Raw genomic sequence first — 11,793 nt, forward strand, 5'->3', positions numbered from 1 at the left:
GATATCTTTCATTTGCCATTTGACTCCATAATTAAATCTCATCTTCCAGGAGAGATTATTTGATTTTGTTATGAACTTGAAGTGGTTGGAAATTGTATTTTAGAAATGACGGTACCTCTTTCACTACGTTATCTCTTGGATATGAAGGAGGTATAAAGTCATTTTTTTGTGGGAACTTGCATCGAACTGGCAAAGGCCCTATGATGTGATATTTTACAGAATCACCATCCTTCCACCAGCCAATTTGGGAAATATTTTGGGTCTATAATGTAATGTGATCTTACCCTATTTCATCCGCTTTGTATTGCAAGTTACAGTCCTCTGAGGGGATTCGTTATCTAGAGGAAGGACATAAATAAACAATTAAAAAATTGAGAACAAAAATATACACCTCCAAATTAGTAAGACTTCAAATAATGGAAGCTTATAGATAGTGTTTCATTGGTTCAACATTAAAATATTATGATAAATTAAACGCCACTAACATTAGAATTCAAGTTTATATACTATTGTTACTATATACGGTGAAATGGATAACAACAATATTGAAAGACTAAATGAATTCAACCACAAAACCCTAGCCTAACAACAACAAAGATCCACCATAACATATGGAGATTACCTAAGACAATGCAAATCAAATGAAATCACAAAGATTATACCATCACATGTCCAATAGGGTTTGGATCTCCATTGATCTTGCTTGATATATTTGCTCTCAGATTTTGTGTGCACAAGAGCTGAATAAAGAACAGGAATGTGGTTGCAAGTAGGATCGCATATGAAAGATCGAATTCTAGGATGCTTGATTAGAATGTATATGTCCAGGGGGTTGATAATGAAGGAAGCATCTCCTTATATAGAAGACACTATAAGAAATGGAGGGATAAGATTAAGAGGTGTAAAAGATAAATGGTCGGCTATGATTAAAGGGTAGGTAGAAGAAATAAGAAGATAAGAAGAGGGTAGGTAGTGTAGGAATTAAGAGATGAATGACATGTGTCATGGGTAGAAAAGGATAGTGAATTAATTAAATAAATAAAGATTTATTTAATTAATAGAAGAAGTGGGATCAATTAAATAAATAAGATATTTATTTAATTTAGGAAAAGGAAAATTTAAATAAAGAAATGTATTTATTTAAATGAGAAAAGGCTTAGAAGAGGATTAATGAATTAATTAAATAAATAAAGATTTATTCAGTCAATAGAAAAATTAGGCTAAAATAATTAAATAAATAAAGATATTTATTTAATTAGACTAGACAATTTTAGGTGTCTACATTTTGCCCCTCTTTGAGATAATGCAACTTGTCGCGTTGTTTCAAAGAAGATAATATGAACTGATACAAAGTTGCCCCAAGATGGGAATGATATGCCCCCTCGAAAGATTGGATGAAAATGTCTGGAAAGATCGCAGACAATCTCTCGATAAGAAAGAAAGGGTAGAATGGACTGACTGGATAGGATAGAGTGACAAAGTCACGGGATAAAAAAGACTTACTCGGGAGACTAGGGCTAGGGCTAGGGTAGTCTATAAGATAGACCACGAGGGGAAAACATCCTCATTGTCATCCACACATCTAAGAGATCAGAGTGCAGAGAGAGAATAGTGCATCAACAATCAACAGTGATGGCATTGGTGCACAAATTCAATCACGTTCACCAATTTCAGAGGCCAGTAGATGCAGGAGAGCCGGTAAGTACCACAAAACCTCCTTGTACTTTGTTGCATTAATTGTTGTCATAAATGCATGTTAGGTAGCACATTTAATGCTTTTTAGAATATGTCAAACAAAGTCAAAAAATGCTAAGGCACGTCTGTGTTTGTGCCAGGCGCGTCTATGAAGGAAAAGGTGTCTATGTCAAATGCAAGCATGTTTGTATTGTGCAGGCGCACCTATGCTATGTGGGCATATTTGTGAAGAGCAGGTGCGTCTGTGCAGAGAATAGGCACATCTATGTATTTCAGGCATGTCTGGATAGAGCAGGCACGTTTGTGTAATATGTAAGCGCGTTTATGTCATGAATGGGCATTTATGTCATGAACGGGCATTTATGTCTTCTAGGCCAAATCGGCAGTTCTATGATGAACATACGTTGTCGATTGGATAATCTGCTGAGAGGATACACTCAAGAAGTTCATCTACAGAAGACTAGGATAGCAGATAGGGCTAGGATTGACAATTTTGTGATAGAACATACGTTGCCAATTAGGAAACTACTCAAGAGGATACACTCAAGTAGAGGCCCTAGGATAGGATAGATCAAGGCACTTTGTGATGAATAGGGAGTACCAAGACATAGTACTTTGTGATGAACATGGAGTACTAATATGAGCAGCACTTTGTGATGAACAGGGAGTGCAGAAAAATGTAGTACTTTGTGATGAACAGGGAGTACCACTAGGATAAACAACAACACTTTGTGATGAATAGTGAGTGTCACTGGGACTGACAGAGCTGATTTGTTTGACTGCAGGAGGACCTACCTATGCTAGAGTCACAGGAGAGATTCCCATTGACTTAGAGCTTACGACCGGAGCTGACATTTGAGGATAGAGCAGCTTTGAGGTTATGGGTTTGCGATTTATTTTGTATGTGCCTGAGTTTTGGGTGAAGATGGGGTTGCTGACTGCGTTGGCTGAGAGATAGCACTTAGAGACTTGCACATTCCATTCATCAATGGGTGAGATGGCAGTCACCTTAGAGGATGTTTACAGGATATTGAGGATACCGATCGGTGGGGACTCAATGTTTGCAAGTGTTTAGACTCAAAATGACTCAAAGAAAAGTGTGTTGTTTGACGTAAAAAAATTTTGCATACACTTGAAGACACAAAAGACACAATGTTTTGATGTTTGGTCTTGAATGTTTGACTATTCAAAATAAGACAAGCACAATTCTTATGGTTGGCCAGGACAATATTTGTTGATTTCACATGGGGTTTCCCTAAGGCTATGCTATTCAGAATGGATACTTAGATGCTTGACCCCACTGGCTCCAACCTCGGCACTCACTTCTCGAGGCAGCCAAGCATCAGTCTCTATGAAAACTCCCCATGGAAAACTTTGTATCTCTACTAAGAACTGTATGTGTGTGGATCACTCTAGAGGTCCGACCTCCTGACCCAACAACTAGAAGTATTTTGGCCTCTAAAACAAAAAGGTGCTAGTAAGGGCATCCACTCGTATGGCCGTACATGCGGCACTTTCAGCTCTATAAATACAGAAGGCTCCTAGTCGGTAGGGGTTACACCCTACAACTGATCAAATAAATTTGATCAAACGGGTTTATGGGGAGACATAGTGTCAGTATGAACTAATTAGCACACATTATCCATAGCTTTCACAATGAATACAGTTGTCTATAGTGGTTCGGAAGAGGTGGGTTTTCCTCACTACCACTTGGGTCGTTCTCTCCTCACTAGTAGTCCTAATGACCACATGGGGAGACAGGCCCTCTAGAGATTAAACAAAAAGATCCTATTGCCCAAGACACAAAAGACACTGGTTCAATTTTAGTGCACCAATTGAAGTGTTTGCTAATCTATGAAAACAAGACACACAATAAAGATCAAAAACCCTTGCCGAGATCCTACAACAAAGATTTGTTAGTAGTTTGGATTGTTTCAAATGATCACCCCTTCTTGCAAGCACACAAGTTAGATAAATTTTAGATCCAAAAGACTTTGTGAAATAGGGGCCTTCAACGAAATGATTTTTCTTTCAAGACAAGCTGCACCAATTTTGTTAGCTAGATCTGAAGATGTTAGCTCAATATAAACCAGATCTGAAATCTGAATGATGAAAAACCGAATCAAAGAAACCAACATGCAAAACCTGAACACAGACGCGATTATCAGTAACACAAATGCTATACAAATACGTAAACGCGACTAGATCTGACGCAGACATAGTTCCTGAACATAGACGCGCTTCTCGAACATAGATGCATTTGGAGGACTCGTAAACGTGATTAGCAAACACAGATGCAATTCCTGCAATCTGCAAAAAAAGAATAATGTCGAAGACGCAAACGCGATTCCAGATGTAACAAATGTGGCAGAAAATCAAAAACTCAATCTAAAGGTACACAGACGCGAATTTGTCGAAATGTTATCAGAAATGTTAGATTTGCAACTTCAAAAACACAAAATCTACACAAAACATGTTAAATGCAAAAAGGACAAGCATCTCACCAGGCATGCCAAAATGTATACGGTAAAAATAGATAACAACAATATTGAAAGACTAAATGAATTCAACCACAAAATCCTAGCCTAACAACAACAAAAATCTACCATAACATATGAAGATTACGTAAGATAATGCAAATCAAATGAAATCACAAAAATTATACCATCACATGTCCAATAGGGTTTGGATCTCCATTCTTCCCATCTCCATTGATCTTGCTTGATATATTTGCTCTCAGATTAATAGATTTTATTTCAAACAAAAATTCACAAAAAATTATTTCTATGCTTTATTTTATTTTTAATTTTTTTTAATTTTCACAACAAAAGACTAATTGACAAAATAAAAATATAAGACTGAAAAGGTCACCGGAGATTGAACATATAAACTACCATATATATATATAGAAATATATATAAAGAAAGCTGAGAGATATCGAGGCTTTTATTTCAAATTTTAACTTAAAATATAACTTTGTAAATAATAAATGAAAGCCTCCATATCTCTCATCTCTTAACTTAAATGAATTATTGAAATTATTTTAAAATTAGTAAGAGTTATTATATGTTATTTGTTTTCATTGCTTAATTTGGTTGAGTTTAGCATTGGGGTTAGGGGTACAGTTAGATTTATGGTTCAATTTGATGTAGGATATAGGTTTATTTGGTTTAGTGTTTAGTGTTACATGTAGGCTTGGGATGAAAACATTAACCCCTAATCTAATGAGGGTTGGGGTTTAATTATATTTAGTGTTGAATTTGATTTACAATTAGGGTTTGATTTTGTTTTAGAAATAAAAATACAAACAAATTACTAGAAATTACTTCAACAATAAAAACATAAATATTTTTACTCAAATGATCAACTCGTTGAAAACAAAAGACATCACATCCCAATTAATAAAAAAACTATAATTATCTACTCCATGTAAATTCTTCTTTAACCTCTCATGGAGTTCTCCTCTTGCAAAAGGGGAGGAATTAATCTTATGCCAATAAATGCTGGAGAGAAACATTCAAGAACTAACTTTAAAATTAGTCATCCTCTCCACGTACAAAATAAATATTTATGTATAATAACACCATTCATCCTTCCAACTTCAATATCAAAACAAAAAAACTTCAATGTATTTCCTTCCAGCTGTAAATTAACCCCAAAAAAATTAAGCACAAACCCTAACTAAACTCTCCGTCGATCTCCCAGATAAACCCTATGTTCCTCTTCACCGCAAGATTCCGTCTCTCTCAGACGAAATTCACAAGATCGCAGTCGACGCATATCTTTTCCCTTGCAGTACACCGTGATAAGAAAACTTTGGTTTCTGTAGAAGGTCGCTGAAGATTCCAAGCCAGATTGATAAATTCCTCAGCACTAACGCCATTGAATTCTTTCTTTCGGGAAATTAATAATGTTTTCAAAGCCGGAGCTATTCGAAAAAGACAGGAAAGTAGAGGCACAGGGTGATGAAAGTAGGTTATGCTCAGATGAACCCACTTTAGATTCTCCAGCGGTAAAATTTCCTCATCATCACGCTGAAAGAAGTCTGTCTGCATTGCACCATCAGATCAAAGAAAGAATATCAATACTTTTGAGAGATTGAGTCAGAATTAGTAAATAAACATACAAGGCAATACAATTCTAATTAAAGATTCAAATGGAGTATTATAACCCTAACAAATAATAGACGAAAAGTACAGAAAAGTCGTAAATGGGGAATAGTACAGTATTCTTAATTCCTTGACTAGAAATGCTACACTGGAAGCGGTTGTCAGTTTGCCACACTCACGCTTTTGTTTGGAAAATTAGATATACTAAATTTGATATAAAATAATCCATTAAAACTTACATCCGAGCATTGATCCTTGTGTACACACATTTGTTCCAAGTCTGGAAATTCTTTGAGAATCTTTACATCGTGCCAAAAAATGCCGTGCAAAAAGGTAATTCTTCTAAGAGTTCTTAGAGCTGTAAATGATTCAAGTCCTGCATTTGTACACAGGCTTAAACATGCTGGCAAATCCAATTTCGTCTCGGTGTTATCAAGCAATATTATAAGGCTTGTTAATCGCGGACAACTTGCTGTTATTGCTTTGATTTTAGAGGAGATAGACAGAGCAATGAGACTCTTTGAACATATCTTTAATCTTTCAAGTCCATTGCAGTTACTAAGGATTAAGGTTTCCAAACCTGGACATAATTGCAACATGAGCTCAACGATCTTGTCATTCAGATCAACATTACAAAGATCCAATGTTGTCAGGTCGGCCAAGCCACCAAAACCGTGTGGTAGATTTGTCAGCAGAAAATTCTTCAAAGCCAAAGATCTGAGATTTTGACATAAAAATATGGCTGCCGGAACTTCATAAATTTCTGAAACCTTCTCTACAATCATAATCTCTTGCACACCTTTGAGAGCAGCGCGATGAATCCAATCAGAAATCTTGTCACTTGAACAGCAGAATCGAACATTGTTAAACTCGAAAACTTCAAGCGGACCAGAATGAAGCTCAAAAATAAGATCTATTATATTTTGGATTTCAGTAGGGCTACGCGATGAAGAAAAGAAATCCTCTGGAAATTTTAGATTTTTTGCAAATGTCCAGCAAAATTTCCATCCTTTTGAGACAAGTGAACAATGAACTGCTTGTTTGAAAGGAATTTTACTGAGAATGAGGGGCAGAATGCAATCTGGCAAGTCGTCTAAGGTTAATCGACTTCTTTTGCGAGCCATAGCGAAACGCAGTATGCTCTAACGCGTGAAAAAATATGTGAGAGAGATTAGGGCATTGAGAAATCACTGGGACCCTAAATATTTATAGCAGTTTAAACAAATAAAGAAAAGTAGCTCAAAGCCGAGGCGTGCAGCGTGAAGTAATTAAAAGTGTTCCACAATCGTATATTGCCAACTCAGTTTCATTTACGCATTTACCGCTTTGTGTGGGAATCAACTTTCATTTAGGCGTTTATCGTTGTTTCATCTTCCCACCCACTTTGCACGATATTCAACATTTTTTTGGGACATCTAAAGTCCACCTCTGTAATATGTTTTTGACTTTTTTTATTTAATTTTTAGAATGCACCAAAATATCATTATCTTTTATTTATTATAAATAAATTATAATTTACTTTTTTTCAAATTCTATATTTAAGAATTGTAATGAATAATTTTGACTCTTGTTTAGCATGATGCGTTGGGGCTTCTTTAGGATTCAGATGTAGGTAAGAGTGGTTATGGTTGCTTGAGTTTGTTGTGGTGTTTGACCATTCTATTAAAAAATAAAATTAACAATATATTTTTTAATATTAAGTTTTATGTCAAATTTATACATTATAGTATTTACCAAATTAAAAATATTTTGTTTAGAGATATTATGATGTAGTATCATTTTGTTTTTAATTGTGTTTATATTGAATGGGGGTTTAGAAACATAAAAATATTGATAATAACATTATTTGTTTTAAAGTTGGATCTGTTCCTACTTCACCATACACCTTTTTATGTATCTGTATACACATAAAAATTGGCTATGAGCGATTAAATAAATAATTTATATTTATTTAATGTTTATTTTTCTAATAAATAGTTAATTTGAAAAGATTAATTTATTTAATTCATTTCGTGTCTTTTTATTAATTAATTTAATTGAAATATTTTATTAATTAATTCATCCATCCTATTCCTCTAATTAATGAAATATCTAATATTTAATTATCATTCTAATCAATTAATTAAATATCTAATATTTAATTATTTCCTCCAATCATTTAGCATAATCATTTAGCATAGTCATTTAGCTTTGCATATCATAGCATTAGTTAACTACTAGTTATCAGTCCATTCTTCATATGTCATCTTGGAAGCTATCACTGCTTGTCTGAGAGCACACCATCTGCAACAAGGAACACTGGAGTTAGGACATAATGAGACATAAATCATGAAGGTAATAATAGCATTTTTATTTCATATGTATTTCATGTAGCTTCATTGGTTGAGTTTGGATTTCTTGTAGCATTTTCTTTGTATTTTATGAAACTAACTTGTTGCAGGTAGTATTCTGATGATGAAATTCAAGTCGACACATTTTGGCGCCCACCGTGGGGCTCAGAGCCTCGCATATTCTTTCTAATATCCTATCTAATTCTAGCAAAAAGAAAATTTAACGCATTTGTAATACAGATTCACGCTTGTGTGAATTCGGATAGCCCCTTTATTTGATAGGTTAGCACTTTTGTCCTTCAGGTTAGCGCATGTGTCATTTAGGTTAGTGCTTTTATCTGTAAATTAATGCATTTAATCTTCAAAACAACGCTTTTGTCATTCAGGTTCGTGCATTTGTTAGTTTGGTTAACGCTTTTGTTAGAGAATTATCGCTTATTAGTCTGCAGAGAAGCGTTTTTGTGTTTTAGGTTAGTGCTTTTGTCCTTTAGGTTAGCGCTTTTGAGGTGAAAGACAATGCATTTGTTAGAGTAACTAACAAAATTTTATTGCAGGTCTGAATGTCCAAGAACTTAAATTTTTCAAACTATGGAAATGCATGTGTAGGGTTATTTTAAAAAAAAATTCATGCATTTCCTCACCTAGTTTATTAAGAGTCCTAATTTGGAAAGTAACACATCATGTTATGTTCATTTAGCTTAACTAAGGCGGATAAATTAATAGCATGCAACTTGCATTTTTGAGTGACTTCTTTAAAATAGTTGCATATAGATGTTACAAAAGCTAAAATGGACGTGTTTTTCATGCTTGATGAAGTAGTAGGTAAGTATGCTCTCACCATTATATGGTGATTAGAAAACTAGGCCTACTTGCTTTTATGTATAACCTTTAGAGGGCATGCCTTCCCAAGCTACCTTGAGGGGGCCAGTGAGAGGGGAATGACCCAAAGTGGAAACGGGCTAATACCGAGTCCTTCCAATCCACTCTAAATAAATCATGTTTGTGACAAAAGTCACAAGCAACATGTGTTGATAAGTTCATACAAACACTATGTTTCCCCATAAACCCTATGGAGCGTAACCTCTATAGGCTGGGAACCTTCTATAATTACAGAGCTGAAAGTGTCACATGTATGGTCACATGACCGGAAGCCTTTACTAAAAACTACTTGTAATAGTTCCCAAAATCCTTCTAGCTGTTGACGCGGGAGGTCGGACCTCTGAAGCGGCTCACACACAAACGGTTCTTAGAATAGATATAAAGTTTTTCATGGGGATTTTTCATGGAAAATGGTGCTTGGCTGCCCCAAAGAAGCAAGTGTCGAGGGTGGAGCTAGTGGGGTCAAGCATCTAAATATCCTTTTTGAATAGTGTAGCCTCGGGGAGAAACCCCATGTGAGATTCAACAATTATTGTCTTAGCCTACCATAGGATTTGTACTTGCTTATGCATTTTTTTTTTCAAAAAAATTGTGTCTTCTATGTCTATGACATGTTCAAAATGGTAAAAAATTGAAGAAAATCATCTTCTAAAAAAATGAGCAAAAATCCAACAACTTGCTGAAGGATTTGAGAAAAATCCTTGAAACATAATCAGAATGGCGCTTTCAAACAACAAAATAGCGCTTTTATCCCATAAGTTAACACTCTTTGCCGCAAGAGTTAGCACAAAAGTTTTTTCAATTTCTAAAAAGCATATCAAACCAAAATTTCAACATTAGTATCAAAACACTTCTTGAGTAGATTTGTCTCTAAACAATCACACATTTTCAAACTAGTTCAACAATTGGGTCACTAATCCAATAGGCTCTTTCTGAAAAGTTTCCATAAGCATAAGCATTCAACAAGCTCTTGATTCAAACATTTTAAGTGCAAAAAAATCAACATCATTGTCAACTCTCTCATCGGGATATAGCAAATCCTCTATCACAAAGCTTGATCAATTCATCTTATGTTCATTATCTTGGATATATCTTTCCTATTTTTGAACTTAAGTCATATCAAAATCAGAATTGCACCAACATTGGAATCAAACAAACTTGTGAACTATTAGATGCTTATATGAATTTTAAGTATTGTCTTAAGAATAGAAAACCCAGTTATAAAGCTACCTAGGAAAGAATAAGATTCTTGTATATAAATTGCAAGATCTTATTAAGACATAGGACATTCCTACATAGTTTTCGTCACTACTTACGTGGTTACAGAACAGAGTTTGATGGAGAAATTTTGCAAGGACGTGCTTTTCAACAAAGAGATGCTTTATCATGGCGAACAAACAATAGTGGTAAAATCACAAGGCATATCTTCCTAATCCAACAATCACCTATTGACTTGTCCTTTGAAAACTTCAAAAAATATGAAACAATCACATGCCAGTTTAGACTCTAGAGCTCAATATGAACAACTTAGAAAACAACAAAAACAAATGGAAGAAGAAGATAATCCGATATTCCAAACTTTTGGGTATATCACTATTGACGAAGAAGCAGTCAATAGCACCATTAGAGACCTCGAGCAAGATTTCAAATTTTATAGACTAATGGAAAAATTATTGGCAAAACAAAAAGAGAAATATCTTTTGATGTTGGCAAAATCAGGAGATAAATTACCACAAGACTTTAACATAGAAAGCTTGAAACAAGATGTAAAGGCAAGCAACACCCAAAACACAGATGATCCAAATAATGAAGATGTGAACAAAGAAAGTCATGAAGAAACAAGAAAAGAACAGGATGACACAAGAAAAGAGCATAGTGATAAAAGAACTTACGAAGAAATAAGGAGAAACTATATGGATAATTCATTGTTAAACCTGACTCAACAAATGCAAACTCTACAACAACAGATAAAGGATATGAAAGGGAACAAGCTCCAAGAAGTATTCATTAGAACATATCTGCCCATATCCTTTCAATAAAAATTTGAATATGGCATCATTTCCACAGCATTGTGAGATCCCTAAGTATGACAAATACGATGGAAAATTGGATCCTCGGGATCACATTAGGCAGTTTTGTACTATGAGTATGGAATTCACACACAACAAAACTTTATCTGATGTGTCTTTTCCCTAGGAGTAGCAATCAATGGAATGGTTATCAAGATTACCATCCAAAATCAAATCTTTTGAAGAACTCATGAATAGATTTATTTCATAGTATTCCTACAATGTAAGGAATGAGATAACAATGCTGGATTTATGATATGTTAAAAAAAAGAATGGTGAATCTTTTATGATCTTCTTGCAACGACGGAAATGGATGTTTAATAGGTATCCAAGAAATGTACCTGATCAAGAAAAGATGGACATATTCATTGATAATCTTATCAGTGAGATGAGTTATCGACTAAAAATGTAGTGTCCTCCCTCTTTCACCAAGCTGATGTCTGAAAATAGAAGATACGATGGTAAAGAAAGGAGAGCTAAAACTTTACAATAATTATTACAACAACAACAATGACAAACCTAAATTTTGGTCAAAGAGTAAGAATGTCATCAATGGAGGAAATGACGACAATAGTGCTATGAAACAACAACCAATTTTTAATCTCTCAAGTCAAATCCCAAACAATAACAATCAAGAAAGCAATAATGCCAAGTCTTTCTTCTCCAATCCTCGTAGGCAAACATTGGAGAACCATTAGAATCAGCTTTAAA

At 34.6% G+C, this 11,793-nt stretch overlaps 1 protein-coding gene across 1 annotated transcript; it reads right to left on the reverse strand.

Annotated features, from left to right (window-relative positions):
- Nucleotides 1-5,441: 5,441 nt before the first annotated feature.
- Nucleotides 5,442-6,928, reverse strand: LOC131032909 (F-box/FBD/LRR-repeat protein At1g13570-like). The gene is made up of 2 exons (XM_057964010.2): nucleotides 6,044-6,928; nucleotides 5,442-5,744 (listed from the first exon to the last, which is right to left on the reverse strand). Exons 1-2 carry the CDS (start codon nucleotides 6,926-6,928, stop codon nucleotides 5,442-5,444), a joined length of 1,188 nt encoding a protein of 395 aa, XP_057819993.2.
- Nucleotides 6,929-11,793: the final 4,865 nt, after the last annotated feature.

Source organism: Cryptomeria japonica, chromosome 4 (assembly GCF_030272615.1).
Source record: "Cryptomeria japonica chromosome 4, Sugi_1.0, whole genome shotgun sequence".
Taxonomy (NCBI): Eukaryota; Viridiplantae; Streptophyta; class Pinopsida; order Cupressales; family Cupressaceae; genus Cryptomeria; species Cryptomeria japonica.